The sequence below is a fragment of the Esox lucius genome, chromosome 11 (genome assembly GCF_011004845.1).
Source record: "Esox lucius isolate fEsoLuc1 chromosome 11, fEsoLuc1.pri, whole genome shotgun sequence".
Taxonomy (NCBI): domain Eukaryota; kingdom Metazoa; phylum Chordata; class Actinopteri; order Esociformes; family Esocidae; genus Esox; species Esox lucius.
The window spans coordinates 50074522-50099769 of record NC_047579.1 but is presented as its reverse complement, the minus strand read 5'-3'; the positions used below and the strand labels follow the sequence as shown (position 1 = coordinate 50099769).

The 25248-nt window shown below is 41.9% G+C and overlaps 1 protein-coding gene across 7 annotated transcripts in view; it reads left to right on the top strand.

Moving 5' to 3' along the window:
* The window catches only part of plppr2a (phospholipid phosphatase related 2a), a 61878-nt gene that overhangs the window by 16416 nt on the left and 20214 nt on the right, over positions 1-25248 (top strand). For 5 of the 7 annotated variants that reach the window (XM_029123699.2, XM_029123695.2, XM_029123694.2 and 2 more), the window contains one exon: positions 12210-12398. In XM_029123699.2, the coding sequence (XP_028979532.1) occupies positions 12210-12398 (189 nt within the window). Of the gene's footprint in view, positions 1-11775; positions 12399-25248 lie in introns of those variants that run through there. The other 2 variants (XM_029123700.2, XM_029123698.2) reach the window with 2 other exon arrangements.

The window sequence follows — 25248 nt, the reverse complement described above, 5'->3', positions numbered from 1 at the left end:
TAAATAGACTCTGGATTTAGCCCACATGCATTTTATATTGCTCTTATGTTGCTCTTAATATCTCACCCGGCACAGCCAGAAGAGGACTGGTCACCCCTCTGAGCCTGGGTCCTCTCTAGGTTTCTTCCTAAAATTCGGCCTTCTTAGAGAGCTTTGTGAAGATGCACGCCCCCTTCCGCTCTATGGCCGAGGGGCATTGGGTAGCGGTATTTTACTGTGATGGCATTCATTCCTGGATAGTCGATGGAAAGAAGAAGCAGGCTGAAGCCGGGGGGCGATGGAGTGGCGGATGTACCCCTGCTCCAGCATCTCTTTGATGTAGGTCTCCAACGCTTGGTTTTCGGCCACAGAGAGCGTAGGAGGCCCAGGTGCAGTGGGGAGGGAGACACCTGGCTTTGTTGCTGGAGAACACGTGACAGGGCGTGACAGGGCGTGACAGGGCGAGTCACGTGGGTAATGGAGCCGGACCCAACCGGACGGCCATCAAGGCTTGAATGGGCATCAAGGACCTCAAACGGTGCAACGGCAGACCGAGTGCAGCAACCAAGGACGGGTCTATGAAGATCCCCCGCGGCTCCGGAGTCGATCGGTGCTGTAGAGGGGTGAGATGAGAAACCACCAGACAGCACAATAGAACAACAGAAAGGGCTAGCAATTGCTGCATAGACGCAAGGCACCTATTGTGGCCAATTGTACTGTTTGGGTACTCACTCCTTTCCTGTTCTCTGTCTGGGCCAAGGAGCACCCCTCACGGAAGTGCCCCTTCTCCCCCACAATAATCCATGAGGTGCAGTGATGAAGCAAACACTTAAATAAACAATAGTATTGCAAGTCTTTCATGAATATGTAATGACACAGAAATGGCAGTATTAGCTGCAGTGTACAGAAAGAGCTATTACTATAGGGCAGCAATTATACAGCCAACATCTTAAGGTGTTTCCATCACAACTTTGGTACGGTATATTAAACTCTAAAATGGCTTTTATGTTTTTTGTATGTTTGAAGACCCCCAAGGAAAAAGTGATGTGCATAGCTGTAGATATGCAACAGCTAACAGGGATCCAATTAAACTATATTCATGTTCAGAAGACACAACCACCCATCCATGACACACACAAACACACACACACACGCTCTTAGGCGCACACAAACGCACAGCCTAATTAACACTTGGATAAGGAGAGAAAACACCTTTCCTTCGCTGTTGCTTCCATCATCTCTAAAAATAAACCCGTAACTTGATGGTGGGTAACACTTGTGTGATCACACCTGTTGAAAGGAGTCTTTCAAGTGAAGTGCACCAAGACCCCCCCACCCTGCCCCACACACACACACACACACACACACACACACACACACGTACACACAATTTACAGAGAGTGCTGTGATCAGTCCGGGAGCTAAGACACAAAGAAAAATAAATAGTTTTCTTTGGTTGCTATTTTGTAAACTTCCATCAAACAACTGCCCCCGCTTCATTTCTTGGCCTCTGAATCATAGCAGGGAGAATACACTCACCTTGCTTCAAGTATAGCGCACAGTACAGTACATCAGTGTTTTCAGAAACGTTGCACTTATAAAAGACCTTGACATTTATAAATACTGGCATTCTTGATTGGATCATTACCATTTTGCGTTTAGGAACGGCTGTAACTGTAGTCAGCAATCAGTCAAACTCCTGTAAATGTATTTAGGGTGTCAGCAGTTCACTGGAGAAACCCGATTGTGTTTGTTCCCGTTCATTCAAATGTTTACAGTGATAAAGGGCCAAGGGCCGCAACTTCTGGTGCAGTGGCGTGCATGTCGGCTTCATAGTGGCGCTGTCACAAGCCTCCAAAGTTGCACTTTTTGCAAGCTCACCACGCTCACCCCTTGTGACCTAGAGTCTTGCAAATCGGTAGATAGGTGTATCTCCTCATGATGAAAATGTTTGCCATCGGGACCCATAAAGTCTGCCATGATGGACTTTCCGCCTTTTTGGATTTTTTTGAAAAACACAAAGTATTTTACTCCTCTGGCACCAAATGTCTGATCTTCACGTACTTTGTTATATGGCATCTAGGGACTATGGTCTTCAAAAGTTATATCAGCCAGACTATTATGTCAAAAAACATGAATGCTATTGACCAATGAACATGTGAGGTGGTGTGGTTTTGCTCATATATAGACACATCTCCTACAGCAGAGGTGTCAAACCGGTTCCACGGAGGGCCGAGTGTCTGCAGGTTTTTGCTCTCTCCTTGTACTTGATTGGTTAATTAGGTCACTGATTGGTTAGTTTCTACCCTCACCTGGTTGTGTAGGTATGAACTAGGAACCAATTTATAGGAAAAACCAAAAACCTGCAGACACTCGGCCCTTTGTGGAACCGGTTTGACACCTGTGTCCTACAGGGATAAAGGTATAATAAATCTACTTGGTATGTATGTTGATAAGGACCATACGGAAAGAATTACTGCAAGGATTATTTTATCAACCACACGGTGGCGCTGTTGAGGTTTTTCATATTAGCAAGTTCACCATACTCACTCCGTTTGAGAAACAGCCATGAAAAGAGGTAGATACGTCCATCTCCTCATAAGGAACATATTTGCAATTGGGACCCATCACGTTGGGTATAATGTTTTTTGGCAATACTGAATTTGTGAAAAAGGCTTCTACTTCTATAGCATCAAATGACCGACGTTAAGTGTGATTACATTTGGTACACATGGTCAGGGTTGTGAGTTTAGTTTATATGAAATATGTTCCATGGGGATACTAGTGAAAAGGAAAAACCATACATGTAATGTTGTTTACAGAGTTGGATTTGTATCCTATTGGAAAAAACTGCAATCTGGCTACTAATAGCTTAATGCTGAAACCCGCTAAATGCTGCTTGCAGCTTTAATTGTAATTGTTTTTTGAAATTGAAACTAGAACATAAGTCACACAGTGGTGGAATAAAGTAATTCACACATAAACATTTTAGCTGCCGTGTAATCGAAAAGCATGTCTGAAATTTCTGTGGAAATATTGTTGTTTTCAGCTAATTGTTTAGCAACGCAGCTATAAATTCAACGGCCTATTATCAGCTTCCGTCCACAGTTATCGGAAGCCTGACCAGTTTGTTCAATTACTAAATAATTCCTTTTTAATTCCTTGTTAAAAATGACTCGTTGCGTTCTCCGAAGTGTTTCCTAGAAAGTAGTTACCTTGCTTGCCATCTAGTAAAAAAGACTGATCAAAAAGCCTGATCCGTTTCATACATACACAATATCTTGTCTATTGCGCTAGTCAAATGTCAAGATTTTTTAAATGTATATATTTATTTATAACTGCAAAATAATTCATTTAACCTGTATACTGAAAGAGTATATCAATTGGTCAAAGGTACCGTTGTTTTCTAGTGCATTTACATTTTGATCTTCAGATGATTGTTTTCCACCTGTTCCTTAGATAATAGTGGGACGTTAGCTAAGTTCCATTTTCAACAATAGTTTACCTATTTTACCATTTTAATGACCAAAGTCGTTTTCTGTCAGCCAGAAGTACATTTTAATTTGATTCATAGTAAACACAGCCTTAAATGTATGTTGTCATCGATCAGCTAGAGACACCTCACTGCTTTTTAATGCATTTGCCAGCAGTGCTTATTGCAATGCTTATGTTGCGCTGCGCTGTTTCTAACTTCAAGCCTACACACTGCCATTCAAAAGATTGGGGTAACTTAGAAATGGCCTTGTTTTAGAATGAAAGGCACGTTTTGTCCATTAAAAGAACATCTACTTGATCAGAAATTCAGTATTGACATTGTTAATGTTTTAAATGACTATTGTAGCTGGAAATAGCTAATATTTAATGGGCTTTCTACATAGGCGTACAGAGGCCCATTATCACCAAACATCAGTCCTGTGTTCCAATGGCACATTATGTTTGCTAATCCAAGTAGATCATAAAAAAAACTAAAAATTGCTGTTATTTATGAGACTAAGTAGATTTTCTTATCCACTATGTTAAGAAGTTACATTAAAACAACAGACAGCTGTTAAAGTAACGGCAGTAGATTTTCTAGCTGTGTTGTCTGCTGCTATAAACAGCTGATTATATAGACATCAGCACAGCAGAGATCCTACAGACTGATTTCCGATACCACTCGTCTAGTTGGGGCGACTATCGACGTAGTCTTCGCTTGTTTTCTCTGTAACATCCATGGGAGGGATTGTTTCTTACTCAAAAAGAGAGATGCAGACAGTGGGACTGAGATATGGTTTACGGGTAGCTGTCTTGGCAAGGTAGCTGTTGTTGCCTTACTGTCTTTGCATCTGACAGAAACACGTTCCACTAATTTGATTTGTTGACCTTTTAATAAAAACAATATTCATAAATAATCACATCTGGTCAACGGACACTTACGGAGTCTGGCTTTAAGGCCCACAATGCGAAAGGTCCAAGCATTCCTAAAAGCATGGGCTACAAAATGTTAGGCCTGTAATAGCTCTTTTTACTGCTATTTCTATGTCGTTACGGATTCATGAAGCACCTACAATGTAAAGATTTTATGAGCCTTCACTCACATGTCATTTGCCTGGTCATTATGAACACTTCTAACATGCAGGAAATTACACTGCACCAAAACAGACTGTATGCTACATACACTGCTGTAGCAACACTGTCACTGCAACACTGTTTTGGTGCAGTGTAGTTTCTGCATTGTGTTTAAAGAGTCTTCACCCTGGTTCCATGCTCTGCAGGGGGTGTGGATCCGACTGCACATTTTTACCAAGTGATCCAGACCCCCTGTGGTTCTCTTTACCAGCCAACCTGTAACCGTAACCCATCTTAAACCCACCGTTACGCGCTGCACATCACCACAGGGAGATGGCTAGTGGAATAGACAGAGTGAGAGAGAGAGAGAGAGTGGAGACTGAAAGGCAGAAACAGAGGCACAGAGGGAGCTCTAGAGAGGTTTCCTGGAGGACGATCAAAGCACAGCTAACGTCTCTGGTTTATACCCAGTCAGCTCTCCCCTCGCTCCCACAGATACAGTCCTCTGTTATCCTTTCCACCGATATTTCAATCAAACCTATCCGTCCCCCCTCAAACACGCTGCCCCCCTAAAGCGTGACAAACTGCCAATCTCTCTCTAAAAATGCCAGTTTCACTCTCTTCACTGTGTCTTCACTCCCTCACCCCCTCTCAACCTTTCTCTATTTGTGTCCCCTCCACTCCCCCTCCACTCCCCCTCCACTCCCCCGCTATCTTATCTCTCTCTTTTCTTTTCCATCCCGGTAACACCTCTTTTCTCTGCTTTCTTTTTCTTCCTCCCACCACTGGGATCTCTCCCCCCCCCCCACAATGTACAGTTAGATACTCTTCTTGTGCAGTTAATCTCCCTTCCCTTCTGATCCATGTGTTTTTCATTCTCCATCTCCTTCTCTCATGCTTTCATGCTTGCTCTCTCTCTCTCATGGACACTCTTATGAGGATCATTTTCATGCGACCACTCTGCGTTTCTTAAATTTTAGAAATGTAGAAGGATCTGGTTATTAAAAAAGTTCTGCTCTGAGATTTGATTCTGTGACCATTTGATGACCATCTGCCACCTGAGTACTTCAATTTCAGTTTATTATGATCTGTTCAAAATAATCACATGATCAGCTTATGGTTGGGAAATGTGACCATGTGACCCTGTGTATCTCCAGTGTTCCAGCATCCCACTCAGTTTACCTGTTTCACTCAGCTCACCTGTTTCCCTCAGGCTCACCTGTTTCAGTCTGGCGCAGATGTTAAATCAAGTTTGGACCGCAGCCCTGCCAACTCTGTCTGTAGCTATAATTACCCCTGACCTGTTGTCAGCAACATAGTTGAGGTCTGCCTAGGAGAGCTTTGGTTGGTCGCCTGGGGATGCCCCCTGAAACAGCTTGTGTGTGGTTGCAGCTTGGGTCTGTCCCTTGGAGAGGAGGGGTTAGGGTGGTTGTAGGTTATGAAACATCCATTTGAGCCCCCCCCCCCCCTAGAAGCCTGCTTTAGAGGCCGTCACAGAAGAGCCTCTCAGATCAGCAAATTCTTCAGCAAGGACTCTCAACCACACACACACATGCACACACACGTAACGTGGTAGGGAATACAACAATCAGCTCTGTTATTGTACCTTATCTCTGTTGGACTTGGTCTCAGTTGTTGTCTTTTTTGTGACAGTATAGTGGGGGCTCCTGCCGTCAGCACCACCACCCCCAGCCCTGCACCTGTTCCCCTCCCCCCTCTCTCCTGGTCCCGTCCTGCTCTCTCCAGGTCAGTGTAGCGTGTGATGGAAGCAGAGTGGAAGGCTGTCGGGGGGCTTAATGGACAGCATGTGTTTAACATGGGCTCTTGTGCCCAGTAAGCAAAACACAAAACTGAAAGAGAACATGAAGAAGCAGAAGCAACAAGGGTATTGTCTTGGACGCATTTTGAAATAGAGTTGCAGAGTTGCTTTTTAATGAGCCAAATTTGGTTTTGAACAGAAAATTGACTATTTGTCTAATTGTGTGATCTATGTGTGTTGCTGTGTTAAGTGTTTAGAAAAAGTACCTTAAGTATAGGTAAACACTTGTTAGCAATTGTAAAAAAAAAAACTGTAATATAATAAATTCATTAAGAGCCAACCCTGCATGCTTTCCATTCGCCGAGGACCAAAACATAATCATTGCGTGCCTTTGATATGATAATTATTCTAAGAAACCTTTCCACAGCCATTTTTCTTGTACTCCATTTTTCTTTACCCAGCTGTACAGTCTCCAAGATCTGATTGCAACATCTCTACCAAAAAGCCAAACTTATACCTGACCCTATCATCTTACTAATGCTTTTTGCAAAGGCTGTATTTTCCTCCAAATTCCACCCAATATGACACATTTTAATAATCACAGTCTCCTCTTGGGTGGCCAGGTAATATCTTTTCCATCTTGGGGTGATTAATTCTTATTCTCCCTGACACCGTAGACAATTGTAGCTAACGTGCGTTCCAAGACTTGAAAAGCAATACTATCTGCCTGGTTCTTCATCTCTGTTTATTTGCAGATATGTTCTCCTCTATGTGCTTGTCGAGTAGCCTGGGGTTCAGGTCCAGTATATCATCCATTTAACAAGATAATGACAGCAAGGTTAAACAGTTGCATAGCTTTAAAATGATATACTACACTGCCTGGCGCCCCAAAAAAAGTTGCACACTGTTATTTCGTTGGACAGCCTTTAGCTTTGATTATGGCACACATTCGCCATGGCGTTGTTTTGACGACCATATGCAACGTCACAACATTTATTTCAGTCCAGAGTTGCAGAAGTCTTTGGCCGAGATCTTGTACTGACCCCAGGAGAGTCTGGCCACTCCGTAAAGTCTTCTCCAGCACATCCCAAAGACTTTCAGTGGGGCTAAGGTCAGGGCACTAGGGTGACCGGCTCACGTGTGGAAAGGATTCCTTGTGCTCCATGAGCCACTCTTGCACAATTTGAGCCCGGTATTGTCATCCTGGAATATGCCCGTGCCATCAGGGAAGAAAAAAATCCATTGATGGGTTAACCTGGTCATTTAGTATATTCAGGTGCTCTACTGACTTTGTTTTATTGTCACATAACGTTGCTGAGACTAGACCTGACCGATTGAAGAAACCCAGATCGTAACACCGCCTCCAGAGGCTTGTACAGTGAGCACTGTGCCGGATGGGTTTATTCCTTCATGTGCTTCCCTTCTTACCCTGACACGCCCATTGCTCTGGAACCGGGTCGATCTGGACTCATCAGACCCAATTACCTTTTTCCAATGCTCCAGAGTCCAATCTTTAGGTTCCCTGGCAAATTGAAGCCGTTTTATCCGATTAGTCTCATTAACAAGTGGTTTTCTTGTGGCCACATGGCTGTTTAGTCCCAGTCCGGTTCTCATCACATTGTGTGGAAACGCTCATACTTTCACTATTAAACATGGTGTCATTCAAGACTTTTTTTCCAACCACATTATTCCGCGAGGCTAACGGTTCACCACAATTCTTCTAGGTTTTACTAATATGTTTGAAATGTTTTAACCCAATTCCAGCCATTTAAGCAATCTCCTTAGTTGTTTTCTTTGCCTGATGCAGGCCAGTAATTTCACCCATTTGAAACACAGTAACATCTTTTCCACGAAATGAGAAGCAACTCACTGCATCAGTTAGGATTAAAATGTTTGTTGCCAGCTGAAACATATTATTCACTGCAGTAATTATTCAATCATAGGCTCTTAAGTATTTCTTTATTTAAATCCAAACACAGACTTTTTTTTGGCCAGGCAGTGTAAATATTCTGCATATACTGCATACACAAGATAGCATATAAACAACTAATAATCTATTCCAAATTATATAAAAATATACAAGCAGCAGATATAACATGAGTACTTTTAATATTACACTCTGCTCAGTAAAAAGTATACAGTAACTAACGCAATGAGATGTAGTGTCTTTGCTCCATTGTTAAACGTTCTTCTTATCTAACAGATTTCCACAAGGTCACAGAATCCTGGGATCTGGAAATGCTTACAATAAAGAAACAGAGGAAGACAGAATTTTCTGATTTCTATTGTTACTTGTAATGGTAGAAGAAATGTTTTTGCATTTTTCCCCCCAGTTTTTTTAAATGAACTATTTAGGTTACTCACCATTCTATGTGCTTTTTGTCAGTAAAATATATTTTTTATGTTATATCTTTTGCTAATGTTATCCGTAAAATTATTGTATTTAAAAATTACAATGCTTAAAACATTTTATGAAATGTGATGTATGTTTTGATGTTGCAATGAAGTTGACTAAAGTAAAACGCATCTGTTGTTTGTAGATATTATTCAGTTGGTAATATATCTTCAGTGATTATATAAACATCGTGCATAGTTAACTACTAAGTTATACTTCTGTTTAAGATCTACAGATGGCCTTAAAATGATAAACAGATGTGACATTTATTTTGAACAAACAACAAAATTATTAGACATATGTACTCTGTGGTGTACTAGTGAGTTTATTTTTCACTTGGATGGAGCTTTCAGAAGATGGCCATTTGAATCGGAGTTCTGCCAGCATCATATCGTGCTGCTAAAATAATGCTAATGAAGCCTCGAATGGCCATCACTAGGTATATGTACAGTAAAGGTTAATAGTGTATTGTCATTTTTTTTTTATTACAAAAACAACAGAAACAACCCTAGTCCCACAAAACAAAAATGCTCTATGATGAATTCCTGGAAATTGTAGCACTGCAAAATGTACACCAATTTAAATCCCCCCATGTCACACTCCATGCTGTGCCCACCACCTAATCCCCTTATGCATGGCATCCTTCTGCAAATAAACTGCAAGTAATTTTGACAATATTCTCTCACAAACACTAAATAACTGTGCTTGCATTTGTACAAATTATTTTTTGTGTGTGTGGCAGTAACATCTAAATAAACAAAATGTAAGATATGTAACAATGTATCTTAATGTATGTAATAAAATATAGATTTTGTACCTTCAGAGGTACATATATGCTCGTTTTACATATATGCATATATGCATTTTTAGAAATGGGTGTCAATTTATTAAAAATAAAAATGGAAAAATCTCATATACATTAGTATTCAGACACTTTATTCAGTACTTTGTAAGCGTTTTGGTCAGTAATCACAGCTTTGTATTTTCTTCAGTAAGGTATGTCTCTACCAGCTATGCACACCTGGATTTGGGAAGTTTCTCCCATTCTTCCTTATATGCGCTCTGTCAGATTGCATTGGGAGCGTTGATGAACTGTGATCTTCAGCTCTCCCCACAGATGTTCTTTAAGTTCTTAAGGATGGGCTTTAGCTAGACTACTCAAGGACATTCACAGACATGTCCTGAAGCCACTCCAGCGTTGTCTGGGTTGTTGTATTTTTGCCAGGACAATCAAAGCTCGGTATCTTTACATCTTTACTTGTTTTTTATCCAGTTGTTTGGGACAACCAAATGTAGATTGAGTCAACTCTATTTGATGTCTATAATCAGGTAGAGAGCAAGAATTCAATTTTCTTTTGCTGCATAACAGACCTAATAAATGTGACTCAGACTAGACCTACTCTAAAAAACAGAAATGTTTCATTTGGCTGAGGGACCTTTCCAACAGTCCTATGTCTTCAATATGACCGTCCATTCATACTCCGTCCGTCCTCCCCCTCACTGCTGCAATCTCAGTCATAACAGGTGTCTCTTGAAAAATAAATGTATCTCGATGAGGCAATTTAAGTTAAACCCCCAAAAAACCCAGATGAGGAGGTATGTCACATCAGGGATTTGGTTTACCGTTGTTCTGATAGCTGATTATGTGGAAACGTCTAATTTGCCTTGATCGAGGCACAGTCGGTACACTGCTAAAAGCTGCAAGTAATGTTTTTGTTTTTGTTCATCTAATATTTCACAGTAAATGTGGGTTTTCAATCAATGGTAGTGTGTTTAAAGATATTTGCAAATAGCATTTTGGTATAATGGAACATGCTTGTAAGACTGCCCTCTTTCTCAATGTGTACTAAGACTTAGACAGTAAATTCATCATTATGTCAAATTGGCAAGAAAGTAATACTGTGAAACGAGATGTGATGATACCATTACATTTCCAACACAGACTGCTTCCAGATCAAACATAAAATAATGGCATGGAAAAATGAAATCCGTCACTCCATGTTTCTGAGGATGAAAACCTACAACGAGGGAACAACAATGACTTGTTATTTGCTGTGTTTGGAAATAATTTCATGTTGTCAAAAAGATCTTGATGGAGATGGTTTAGTTGCCTTGGCACACTTGTTGTCAGTGCCGGTGCTAAGAGTTATTATAAGTTGATAATAACCCCAAGTACACGCTGTCATTCGTTCTCCATTAGCCTACTGTTCTGTCCCTGTAATCATTCTGAATGAGGACAAGGTCAGTAAGCTAACGATACCTCCATTTCATAGACACTCATGTATTCAGGAGTTGAATGTTGGGAACCCTTTTCTCACACATTATATTCTTCACCATGACAACTGCGCATGGCATACCACGTTTTCTGTCTCAAGGGGGGAGAGAGAGAGAAACGAAGATTCTGAAAAACATATCTGAAAAACAGCACTGTGTTCATAAATATCTGAGTAGACTGCTATGCGTGCATGGGCATACTATATATGTGTGTGTATGTGTGGGTGTTTGTGTGTGTGTGTGTGTGACAGATGTCTGTGGTCAGAGGGAGATGGAGCAAACATAACACCCTAAGGGAGTGTGAAGCTGAAACATTTTCCCCTAACCTACGTCCCTAACCTACGTCCCTAACCTACGTCCCTAACCTACGTCTCTAACTAAGTCTCCCTCTCAAGGGACGTGGAGTAGAAGTGACCCTTAACCCCTCACCTCACTGATGACCCGGGAGTAGTTGTTTGCATTTACAAGTTCAAATGCATATCCATTCTACTATACGGTACAGTATGTTAGATTTCATACAAAAAAGGTCATGGACAATGATGTGTTGGCCTACTCAGGTGTGGGGGAAAGCTATCATTTCCATTTGATTTGATTTTAACCGTTGGCCTGGTTAGCGGTTGTGCTCATCCCTTGGTAGTGAAGTTCCTTTCTGTATATCTGTGGAACGACCAGGATGAGGAAGACCCAGGAACCAACCTTTGAGCGTGTCACTGGGGACGTCGGCTCGCGAGTGGCATGTGCCTGCAGAGAGCCGCCTGGAGGATGCTAATGACCCGCCTGACACGCCCCTGTGCACATCCACGCGGCTCTTCACGCACATCATCCAAAAACCCTCCCACCGCTCCTCCATAGTGGACTCATGCGCGCCGGCACCAACGCTCGCGGTCTGCGTCTTACCCTCCTCCCTGCTGCTCTGTCATTCTTTGTTTTCTCTCCTCATGGTGCAGCAGAAATCCCATTTTCCCTTCTTCCTTCCGTCTTTTTCCTCTCTCCTGTGGATTCTCCTCTCTCTCTCCAGATTTCTAATCTCTGCCCCTCTCTTGCTCCACTCCCTCAGTCTCACGCTGCACTGGTCCGGCTGACTGTAGGAGCTCTATCCCTCTATTGATCTGTTCAGTGGACCTCCTCTCGCTCCTTCTCTCCTATGCCTCTCTCCGTTGATGAGGGGAACCGGGACTTGACTCTCCCTCCTTCCTCTCCTCCTCCGTCCTCCTCCTGCTCCTGCCTAACACAAGGATCATGTTCTATTTCCAGCTGGTGATCATGGCGGGGACGGTTCTCCTGGCGTACTACTTTGAGTACACAGACACGTTCCCTGTCCACATCCAGGGCTTCTTCTGCTACGACAAGAGCTTCTCCAAGCCCTACCCAGGCCCGGATGAAACCAGCAAGATCCCCCCACTGCTGGTTTACTCCCTGGTCACAGGCATCCCCTGTTTCACGGTAAGACCATGTGGCAGTTTTGGTGTATGTTTGTTTGTGTGTGTGTTTCTTTGTTTGCTCAGTGTGGGTGTGAGGGCTTGTGTAGTATTCCAAGGTGTTGAAGTGTATTTATGTGTGCCCAAACCAGTTTATTTTGTAAAGTCTGAGCGGGGAAAGTTTGGGGCTATGGCTTGCTAAATTTCCATTTCTAATTTGTCTGAATGTTGGGTCATGGCTGTCATTTTGTGAGTCAAAGCATCTCTAGTCTGTTCTGCCTTATGACAGACATGGTGAACAGATTGGTGAGCCACATGAAGCCCCCTCCCCTCCATTACACAGCCAATCGCAAAAAGATGTGCGCGTGCATCCGTGTGTGTGTGTGTGTGTGTGTGGTCAGCCAAGGATGAGGGATCAGGCCTGTGGAGAGAGCTGTGTGTGGACAGAGATGGAGAGTGAAGATGGTTACACCATGCAGAGATGTAATGGAAACAGACAGAGATAGGGGAACAGACAGAGCTGGGGGAACAGACAGAGCAGGGGGACAGACAGAGCAGGCGGACAGACAGAGCCGGGGGACAGACAGAGCAGGGGGACAGACAGAGCAGGCGGACAGACAGAGCCGGGGGACAGACAGAGCAGGGGGGACAGACAGAGCAGGGGGACAGACAGAGCAGGGGGGACAGACAGAGCAGGGGGGGACAGACAGAGCTGGGGGACAGACAGCTAGGGAACCCAGAGATATTGAACTCATAGAGCTGGGGAACAGACAGAGATAGAAAACTATTAAGAGTGGAAAAAAATAAGCAGACAGGTTTCAGAGGCTGTGAGATAAAGACAGTGGGGGGTTTTTTGAGAGGGAAATAGTACACATTAGTTTAAATGCAGGTGAAAGAAAGATACAATAAAGGAAGACAACAAGAGAGAGGGTAATTTCGAGGGGACACAGTGATAAATCATGTTGTAGCAAAGAGATGGTAATGCAGTAAATAATGGAGATGTAGAAAATGGATGGTAATTCATAATAAAGATGGTAATATTGGAAGCAATGTTGTACAGCCGCCAGAGAACCAGTGGGCGTGACACATGGAGCACATGGCACTGAGCAACACCGACCAATCCTGCTTCCCCGTTTTTGTCGACATACGGCGACGGACTGAAAAGCACTCTGCGAAGTGTCACAACTGCGGAAAAGTACATAGGTCAACATTTTACCTGCATTAGAGCGCAGCTGAAATGTGGCTCCGCCTTTAATGATGGAGCCAAACATTTAGAACGTTTTTGACCAACAACTGCAGTGCATCAGTCAGTCCCGTACCTGCTGGCTTTCAAGTGAATTCGGGTCAGGGCCAGTAGATGACAGGGTACTTCTCACTCTTCTCTCCAGGGGACACCTCTTTCTTAATTAAAGTAGTCAGTCCTTGTTTGAAGTCTCAGACCAAGTGCCCACACAGACCAAGGAGGGACTTCATGTATGGGGGCCCTGTGGGTCTCTGCCGGGAGCACAGATTTAAGGGCCCCCCAGGGATGTCATGGGGAATTGGCATCCGAAATGAAGGCAAGTGGTCATTCATAATCTCAAGGAATGAATCTGGTTCAACACGCATTACCACAGGAGGACACTTCAGAACCAAAGCAGGGCGAATGTCTACCTGGGCTTTCCTGGTTAGCTCTCAGAAGTGACATGGTCATGACAGTCCCAAGTGCCTGTGTTGTGATAGTTCCTAGACTCTGACCGTGTGAGTGTGGAAGTAAATTACACCTTCTTGCTGATATATTTCTTTATTCCATTTTTTGTGTGTGTGTGTGTGTGTGTGGGCACAACAACATTAAGCAGCATTAATGTCAGCATCCTGTGGGCTGTTATGAGTATGACTGATTTCAATCTTGAACTAGAATAATCTCAGGAAGAAGTGTGACGGCGAATGATGAATGGTCAGCAGTTGTTGTCATGCTGCAGTAATGACAGGGTGGTTACTGAACACCTCAGCAAAGCTGAACCCCAGTGGGGAGCCAGATGTCAGGGGGTTTTCATTCAACTCCAGTGTTGTCTATCTGATGCTGGGCCTTTTGATATTTTATCTTAAAAACCACTGCTTTTGTTGTTTTTGGTGTGTGTTCATGGATGTGAATTGAATTATTCCACAATAACAAGTAAAAAAGCTAGCTGCATGTATTGATATATTAAACTAATCAATCCACCCAATTTATTTCATAAAGCCCTTTTCACATCACTAAGTGCTTTTACAGATAACCAGCCTGAAACCCCAAAGAGCAAGCAACAATGGAAAGGCTGCACACTGGCCAGGTTAAACGGCCCAGTAAGGTCAAAACTTTAAAAAACCTATAGAGGGACCAGACTCAGAGGGGTGGCCACTCCACGTCTGGCTGTGCCAAGAGAAGATTAGGAGACTACATTACCTTATTGGGTCACGTCAATGTGTTTGCATGTGTGCTGTGTTCAGAGTCTTTAAACAGAATCAAAGTCAAGGTGCATAACCAGGTGGACAAGGACAAGGGGGGGGGGGGGGCAGCGGCAGCAGGAGTCAAAAGGCAAGAACTTGATCTGCTACATAACCAGACTTCTAACAAGGAAAGCCACGAGTCATTTGGGCCAGGTAGAAATTTGGGCTAGGTAGATGATTAAACGGGACACCAGGAAAGTTCGAGAGAGCATTCCTCGGATTCAAAAGGATACATGTCAGACTGACCCTTGTCCTCTGTTAAAAAAATTGTACTTGAGACAGCACAGACTGTCCCAAGTCCCACAGCAAAATAATACAGTAGCGTGAAACTAGGGACTTTAGTGTTTGAATGTTGCTTTTTTGCTTAACTTTTCAACTGCATCAAAACATTTATTGATGATTTCGAGTTTGCTTCAATCTGTTTGGAAAAATCTGCTGATCAAGCAGATGTGAGCCCTTTTTGGCATTGCACTGTACCGTCTTTCCAGGCTAGTATAAATACTATCAGCTTGGGGAAGAGGTCCTCGATCAGATTGTTAAAAGATGTATTTACTCTGTTATCCTTAGGCTGGTGGAGGGAGTCTGGAAAAGCATAAAAACCCATTTGGATTGTCCAAGATTTTCTATTACAGATTTTTAATGTGCTTGTTTGGGGTTAGTTGTTGTGTTGTGGCAGTAAGCATAATAAGATGGTGGTCCGATAGTCCAGGATTATGAGGAAGAAGAGTTAAATGTGTAGGTCCCGAAACACGTTGGACAAAACCCATTTAGTCAATAATGGCATCAAAGGCATTTTGGAGATGGTCACTGGACTTTCCCATGTGAACATTTGAACATTTTGAATAATTATCGCCGTAACTACAAGGTTTGATAAGAATCCTGAGACCTCGTTGAGGAACACTGTTACAGCCCTCGGGGTCTGAAAGTAGTAACTGTGAAAAATTACTACAATCTCAAAAGACACAAACCCAATCATTGGTTTGAATGTAAAATTGAGATTTGGTGTCATTAATATTAGCCACACGTCCCCCTCTGGGGGATGGATTTCATGGACTAGGACACAGTGGGCTTTATCGCAGTTGTGTTCACACTGTGCACCAGTATACACACAGATCCTCACGTAGTCAAGAAGGCATGCGCACAATCAATTCAGTCCGGTTCATTCATCTTAGAAGTAGGTCTGATAGTTCATTAGATGCTCAATAGACTTGTCTTATGGTCAATTATGTCTGACAGTTAATGGGTGTGCACAGTGTGTGCGTGGGTGCGAGTGTGTGTGTGTGTGTGTGTATTTGCGTGTGCATTGTCATGTGGAGATGCATAGTGAGATGTGATGCGTTGTCATGTGGAGATGCATAGTGAGATGTGATGCGTTGTCATGTGGAGATGCATAGTGAGATGTGATGCGTTGTCATGTGGAGATGCGTAGTGAGATGTGATGCGTTGTCATGTGGAGATGCGTAGTGAGATGTGATGCGTTGTCATTGTGGAGATGCATAGTGAGATGTGATGCGTTGTCATGTGGAGATGCGTAGTGAGATGTGATGCGTTGTCATGTGGAGATGCATAGTGAGATGTGATGCGTTGTCATGTGGAGATGCATAGTGAGATGTGATGCGTTGTCATGTGGAGATGCGTAGTGAGATGTGATGCGTTGTCATGTGGAGATGCATAGTGAGATGTGATGCATTGTCATGTGGAGATGCATAGTGAGATGTGATGCGTTGTCATGTGGAGATGCATAGTGAGATGTGATGCATTGTCACGTGGACATGCATAGTGAGATGTGATGCGTTGTCATGTGGAGATGCATAGTGAGATGTGATGCATTGTCATGTGGAGATGCATAGTGAGATGTGATGCGTTGTCATGTGGAGATGCATAGTGAGATGTGATGCGTTGTCATGTGGAGATGCGTAGTGAGATGTGATGCGTTGTCATGTGGAGATGTATAGTGAGATGTGATGCGTTGTCATGTGGAGATGTATAGTGAGATGTGAAGCGTTGTCATGTGGAGATGCATAGTGAGATGTGACGCATTGTCTCCATGAGTCCTGTTGTTATTCGCCCTATCAATCAGTGACTCAACTGTTTTTCATCCATGTTTGTTTTGCCCTCATATTGTCTAACATTGAAGTAGTTTAATGGTTTCTTTTCAGAAGGACTAGGGCTGTGAGCAGATTAAGCAAATGTTGCTTATGTTGCATATTATTACTAATTAAACATTTGGCCCAGCAAAAGTAAAAAATCTCAAAGCGAAATGTTAATTCAAAAACATCCTGTACAAAAATGATTTACACAGTCTTTTATTAATAACCAACTAGTCCGTGATAACTGTGTTGAGTAAATGGGGTTTGTAATGAAATCACTGTGAACTTGGTACAGTACTGTAGACATTAAACAGCCATTACAGTACATCCAACCACAACCACTAGCTATAAATCTATGCAAATTGTGGGGTATATTTTTTCATGGCTAACAAATCACCTTTAACCCCCCCCCCATTACTTCCAATGATTTTTAGCTGACATTAATTAAGGTTAGCCTACATATGTAATGGCTGCTTGGATTACTGTTTATGGACTACAGTTCCCATACATCTCTGTCTATACTGTACCGTAGACATTTAACACTCAATCCCACTCAGTTACTTTGGCAAATGATCCTCTCTTCTCCTTCATCCTCATTGATCACTGTAAAAAACACGATGGTTAGAGACAGCCTTCTGCAGCTCTTAGCATGGATAGGCTGAATATAGGGAACCTGAGAACGTCACACTAGCCATTCTTGGTTTCTGGTAGCAAAGAGTTTCGTCATACCATATCACATCTGCCCATCCTGACTGATCCGAGGCAACTGGGATGACAGGCACTGTGAGCCTAATGGAAGAGAGACACATCAGAGTTTTCCATGTATAAAATAGACAGGAGAGTTGCCTTTATCAGATAGGCATGTTTTCTGGGTGTCCCATATTATGTGAGATGACTTTCCTCTCCTCACCCATCCTCACCCCTCCTCGCCTTCCATGTCCCAATTAACACCTCCCGTCTCAGGGCTGACAGTTTTCACTCGTTAGCTAACATGCTAATTACCACACTGACAGTTGGCAATTAAGTACAAGCCACCATCATTTCCCTCCTGCATCTTCCTGGTGCTCAGTGGTTGAAGACAAATCAGCAGAACTCTCCAAATCGTGGACCGACGTCGCCACCACCTAAGAAACCAGCTTAGAGTGTTCACTCTCTTTCAGTTATTAATTACGTAGTCACTGTAAAAAAAAAGAACACTTCATTGTTTCTTGGACAGTGTTCTTTACATAGACAGGTTTGTTTGTGTATGGTAATATGCAGATATCAACGTGGATATTTAACGGGATGTAATGTGGGGTACCGCGTATAGCCCAGTTAAATTTGGCCAGGTCATATGTGTCAGTGTCTGCTCCCTGAGGACAACACAATGAGTCAATGGAGTTTGAATGTAGCCAACCCAGCTGGCAACCTCTGGCAGACCAAAGGGGACACGCACCAAAACCGTACATGGAAATTCTCTGGTGTCCTCCCTGTCCTCTGGAAATTCTCTGGTGTCCTCCCTGTCCTCTGGAAATTATCTGGTGTCCTCCCTGTCCTCTGGAAATTCTCTGGTGTCCTCCCTGTCTTCTGGAAATTCTCTGGTGTCCTCCCTGTCCTCTGGAAATTCTCTGGTGTCCTCCCTGTCCTCTGGAAATTATCTGGTGTTCTAATGTCATTACAGCACAGCAAAGTCTCTAATGTGGTCCAATGCAACTTAAAAATGATCAAGGATTAATCAGACATGCTGTACAGCACACAAAAGCAGCATATCCACAAAGCATGAATCTACACTTTTTCTGATCAGATACAACATTGCAGAGTTGAGACCGAAGTACTGTAAGTATATATCGAATAAATTCAAAAATAATTTCAATAACCTAAAACTATGTAGAGAAATGCTAACATTTTCCCTGCACATATTAAAAGGTTTGCTATCCTAAATTGTTGCTTTCACAATGTAAATTATTGATTTAAATCTAGCCTACTTACTGTATAAATAATTCCAATAACATAATTTAAAATGTATAACAGGATAGATATCGCTTTTGGGACATGACACAATGTTGTTTAGACTTTTAATTATAAGCTTTTCAAATTAATTTAAAAAATTTATTTATAAAAAGTAATTGGTTTTTCAGCTGGTGTCATGCTGATCAAGCCTTTTGTGATCTGCAGACCATACTTGTAAGAATACTACAAAAAATGCTAAATGTGATCTTTCAATATAAAATTATAATTAGACAATACCATCAAAATAATTTGTGGTATGCAAGGGAAAAAACCCAACGAAAATATTTGATACATGAATTATCATCAAAAAGGGCTTTTTCCCCTACTCATTTGCTGTCCAACTCGTTTTCCCAAACTGTTCACTGACAGACTTTCACGCACTATGGACTGTGTTAGGCTATGACTCGTGATTGGGCCATACACAAATCTTATGTAAGGCCATTTGATTTATATTAATTACTTCTTTTCTGCAGCAACTCCCAGCAGACTCGGGACTGTTAATGTTGAGATACAGCATGTGTCCTCCGAAGGCATTCTTTAGTTTTCTAACTTGATTAAGCTGGAGTCACAAAACAAGGCAACCTTGTACGATGACTTACCCCAAAGCAACATCCTCACTTGACCTCTTGGCTAGTCCTAGCGGACCAGTATTCAAACCCTGGTCTCCCAGTGACACAGCTACTTTTGATGCAGTGTCTTTACTGCTGTGCCACTCACAAGCCACTCAGGAAGGTCGGTTTTTAAAGAAGCCTTTGATCCTGTGTGGTAAAATGTAATTCATAATATTTTGGCTTCTTTCCGATAAGACAGCAGTTGGCCTAATTCTATATCTTTGGCTGTGGGATTTCGATTTATCAGGGGCATCTCCGGCCCCTATTCTGCAGAAATGTTTCTATAAGGAAATAAATGAAGTGCGACACTGGAGAGATTAGGGTCGCCGGTTATGTCTCTCAGAGCAGAGATTATCTGGTTGGAGAAGTACTGGAAAGGCAACTCAAATGAACTCCGGTTGCTTTAATTGTAATGTTTACATTACACACAGTTAACATTGTCTGGTGTGTTACAAGAAGCACCTGATCATGGCAAATTGGTTCCAGAACAAAACCGAAGAAAAACCTGAAATATGGTTCATCCTGATCCGAAAGGACCCACTGAAAATGAGCACCGGCTCTGTTGTGTGCAGATTAAAGCCCGGACAATCTCGTCTGTTGCTTCACTCACATTTGTAGCCCCTCATCTCGTGGTGCTGCCAGCACCCTGTAAAGGCACTTTGGTGGTGATTTGACGGCACACCGTCTTCATAATATTTCTGTTGTTTTGGTGATAATCCTGTAGAATAACACTGAAGGAGTTTTCATCACAGTAGCCTTGTAGTTTCAGCGTTGGCCCAGTAAAAGTTTGCCGGTTTAAATCCCAAACCCGAAAAGATGATAGGTTGTGCTGCCTTTAAGCAAGGCATTTAACTAAATTGGGTCCATATGTGAATGCACATGTATGTTTGAAACAGGAAAAATATAACTACCCCGTATTTGACCATTAAATGTGAATTCCTGGTCCCGAGGCAATGAGAGAATGGAAGAGACATGACGGAGGAGACATGATGGAGGAGAGATGGAGGAGAGCCGGAGGTCCGGATGAGGACTCAGATGGCAGTGCGGGCTCCAGGGGAACGTGTTGGATGTGTCTCCTTTCTGCCATGGAGGGAGGAGGAGTGAAAGGAGGGAGGAGGGAGGAGGAGTGCAAGGAGGGAGTAGAGCAACACATGAACGCCAGGTGACTTACTACAAGGAGTAGATGAAGACAGATGGGGAGAAGTAGATGCACGAGAAGACTGGGATTTTGGCGCCTTTGATAAAGATGAGCAAGGTTTTCTCACAATTACTTGCTCCCCTACATTTACTATTGTGCGCAACCCAACCTTTCAAGACAGCAGCAGTTGGTCTTTACACACTCAATAATGTTTGAAAAGATGGACGAACAGCAAGAGGCCATTCATCTATTTAGAATCTCATCAGGTCCCTTAGTCATGGGTCCTTGCTTGTGAACTACTCTTAAGCTCAAACCAGAAGTTTCAATTGGGTTTAGGTTAACCAACAGGGATGGCCAATACAAAAGCTGGATCGTTCTGAAGAAATGCGGACACCTTCTAGTTTTTTCCCCCTTTACTCTTATCAGACAGAAAATTTACCAGTTGAAAGTATTCATGAAAACTATATAGTTTTATTATTTATATTTATTTATTATTTAACTGGCAAAATATTAGTTCATGAAATTATTAAAACATCATACAACAATGTATGATGGATGCATATCTTGCCTATATTTACAGATAAAATAATACTTCAAATCTAAATACACCATGTCAACAATGTATATGAACAAGTATGGACTAGCTTATGGTACGCTCTAGAAAAAAAGCTTTTGAATGATATCTGATTCAACATGGAAAGTTTTAAAAATAGGGGTTAAATGTCTTCATGAAACATGCTAACAATAATAATATTTATGCTAGGTGTAGTTGCCAGAGTTGGAATTAAATTATATAGATCAAATAGTTATACAGTTAGGTCTGGAAATATTTGGAAGCTGACACAATTTTCATAATTTTGACTCTGTATGACACCACAATGGATTTGAAATAAAAGAACTGAGATGCAAGGGGTTGAACAAAAATATTGTATGAAACATTTAAGAATTGAAACCATTTTCATACATAGCTTATTTCAGGGGTTCAAATGTAATTGGATGAATTAAAACAATCATAAATAAAATCTAAATTTGTAATAGTTTGTCAAGAATCCTGTACAGGCATGTCTAACGCTTGGACATCACCAAATGCTATGTTTCTTCCTTTGTGCTGCATTTCCAGGCCTTTACTGCATCTGTCTTCAGTTGTTGTTAGTTAGTGTGCCTTTCTGCCTTAAGTTTTGTCTTCAGCAACTGAAATTCATGCTCGATCTGGTTGAGATCAGGTGATTGAATTGGAGAATATTGCAGAATATTCCACTTTTTTTGCCTTAAAAAACTCCTGGGTTGCTTTCACAATATGTTTTGGGTTATTGTCCATCTGTAAAGTCCAATCAACTTCACTGAATTTGGCTGAATCTGAGCAGACAATATATCCCTATACACTTCAGAATTCACCCGTCTGCTTCTGTCTTCTGTCACATCACCAATAAACACTAGTGACCCAGTGCCACTGGAAGCCATGCATGCCCATGCCATCACACTGCCTCCACCGTGTTTTACAGATGATGTGGTATGCTTTGGATCATGAGCTGTTCCAAGCCTTCTCCATACTTTTTTCTTCCCATCATTCTGGTACAGATTGAGCTTAGTATCATCTATCCAAAGAATGCTGTTCCAGAACTGGGCTGGCTTTTTTAGATGTTTAATCTGGCCTTTCTATTCTCGAGGCTTATGAATGGTTTGCACCTTGTAGTGAACTCTCTGTATTTGCTCTCATGAAGTCTTCTCTTTATGGTAGACTTTGATAATGATATGCCCACCTCCTGGAGTGTTCTTCACTTGGCTGGATGTTGTGAAGGGGTTTTTCTTTACCATGGAAAGGATCCTACGATCATCCATCACTGTTGTCTTCCATGGACGTCCATGCATTTTTGTGTTGCAGAGCTCAGCAGTGCGTTCTTTTTTTCTCATAATATAACAAACTGTTGATTTCGTCCACTCCTAATGTTCCTGCAATTTCTCTTATGGATTCCTTTTTTTTTTTGCTGCTGTCATGGTGCGGTGAGCAGCAGCGCCACCGTGCCATATATTCTCAAGTTCCCATATCTCACAAACACATCCCGGACTGTCACATGTTTCCCATCTTTCACACCAGGTCCCAATTGTCATCATTTGTATGTGTACATATGTTTCCCCTCTGGTCCCCACATTGTGGATCATTGTTGCTGTCGCTTTCATTGTCTGTGTGTTTATTGGTGAGTGTTGCTTGTTTGTACTGTCTGAAAATTGCCTGTTAAGATGCATGTTGCGCACTTTTATTTCATTCAGTCGTTTGTAGAGTTTTCCGTTTGTGTTCGGTTTGTTTGTATGGTTATTAAACCCACGAATGTGATATATGCCTGCGCCTGGTTCCTTGCCAACACGACATCATTACAGCTGCCTAAGGATGGCCTGTTTCAATTGCATTGAGAACTCCTTTGACCGCATGCTGTGGGTTCACAGCAACCGCTTTTTAATATGAATGCCACACCTGGAATAAACTCCAGAGCTTTCACCCTCTTAATTGTTGAAGAAATAATGAAGGAATAGCCCACACCTGTCCATGAAACAGCTTCTGAGTCAATTGTTCAATTACTTTTGTTCCCTTGAAAAAGAGGGGGCTACATATTAAAGAGCTGTAATTCCTAAACCTTTCCTCCAATTTGGATGTGAATACCCTCAAATTAAAGCTGAGAGTCTGCACTTTCAGCCCATAACCACTATTGAACTGTAACTTGAATATAGGTTGGTAAACAGTCAAAATAACAAATCTTCAGTGTCCAGTTATCTTCTGACCTAACTGTCAATTATTTTCAAGTTATTTGTAAGTTGTATGGAAGATATCATTGTAAAATATCCCAAAATGTGATAATTGACAGATATAGATGGTTTATTTTGTTTAATTTGAGTTTAATTTGTTGTTTTTTTAATACTTTGTACATTGAGTTTGCTCAAGGAAGATTAATCAGATGAGCACATTTAGTATGTTTTATTTTTTCACCTTTACGAAGGGTGCCAGTAACAAAAACAAAAACAAAGATTGTAGCCTTTCAGTTTTAGTAGAATAACATTTCTAGTTTACCCCTTCCCGGCACTGTAAATTGGTTGCCATGGTAGTACACCGGCATCAGACTGGTGCTGTTTCTGTTGTTTGATATCCATGCAGGAGACCAATTTACTGGCAGCATCACAGTCCCGCTCTGCCTGAACAAAATCAAACTCATTACCTGATTGATCGCAATCACTTAATTGAGCTTGATCAGCGCTGTTACAGTGATCACATCATCAAACGATTCACCCCATCCATATTTCTCTACTTTTCTCACTTTTCTCTTTTCTTTTCTGGTTCTCTAGTTTTTTTAAGGCATATCTGCTGCCTGAGGGTGGATATACAGTACTGTGGTTTTCAGCTGAGCTCTACCTCTGTTAGCTCTAGAGAATGTAGCATTAAACTGGTTTGCCGGAAGCTGTATCTTTACAAACCTGATTGGGCAAGGACCCCACATATACTGTACTGGCTTGAGAAGTAATACTCCTATATGTGTACATGTGTGCTTTTTATGTTTCAGGATCTGGTTATAAGTTACAGCTAAAGACTTACAAACGCTTGTGTAATGTGATGTGAATGTAATTTTCACTTACAGCTCCTGACCAGCACTGATGACTGATCCATTTTCTCTCAGGCCAATGATGCCTGGTAAAGAGACATACTTTACTAAACACACCAGAGACCAGTGACCAGAACAATCTTTCAAATTTTACTTGTTTAGTTATGATATACTTCTCCCATACTCTTCGTTTTGCTCCTTTTTTGCATGTTTTTGCTAAAAGGACCTCTTCCTCACCTGCAGCTGTGGCAACAAGGAATTAACAGGGATTCATCAGAGAAGATTTAGGGAAGATGGGGCATGAAATGTAAGAAACAGGAATGGTGGTGAAGGACAAAGAGTGAAAGGAAGAGAGAAATCCATCCTTAGTGGGAACTGAGAGGGAAAAGAGAAATGGGGTTGGGAGTGACGTAACACAAGCGTAAAGGCATTATAGTTGGGTAAAAGTACATGAATGACAGCTTATTTGATCACATTAAACGGATAACAACTGTAAGTATAGACACACACACACACACACACAGAAACCTTAACCAATGACATTGCAAATGCGAGTTGTATCAAAGGAAATAAGTGTACAAAACAGCTATTTTATATTGTTAGATGTGGGCTGTTGGTCTGTAAAGTGCATTTCCACATTAGTTGAATGGGAATTTTTAACTACAATTTGGTCCCCCTCCAACAGTGCCTTTGGAAGGTATTCAGAAACCTTCACTTTCTCCACATTCTGTTGTGTTAAAAACTTCATTAACAATTGATTGAATATACACTCACCTAAAGGATTATTAGGAACACCATACTAATACTGTGTTTGACCCCCTTTCACCTTCAGAACTGCCTTAATTCTACGTGGCATTGATTCAACAAGGTGCTGAAAGCATTCTTTAGAAATGTTGGCCAATATTGATAGGATAGCATCTTGCAGTTGATGGAGATTTGTGGGATGCACATCCAGGGCACGAAGATCCCATTCCACCACATCCCAAAGATGCTC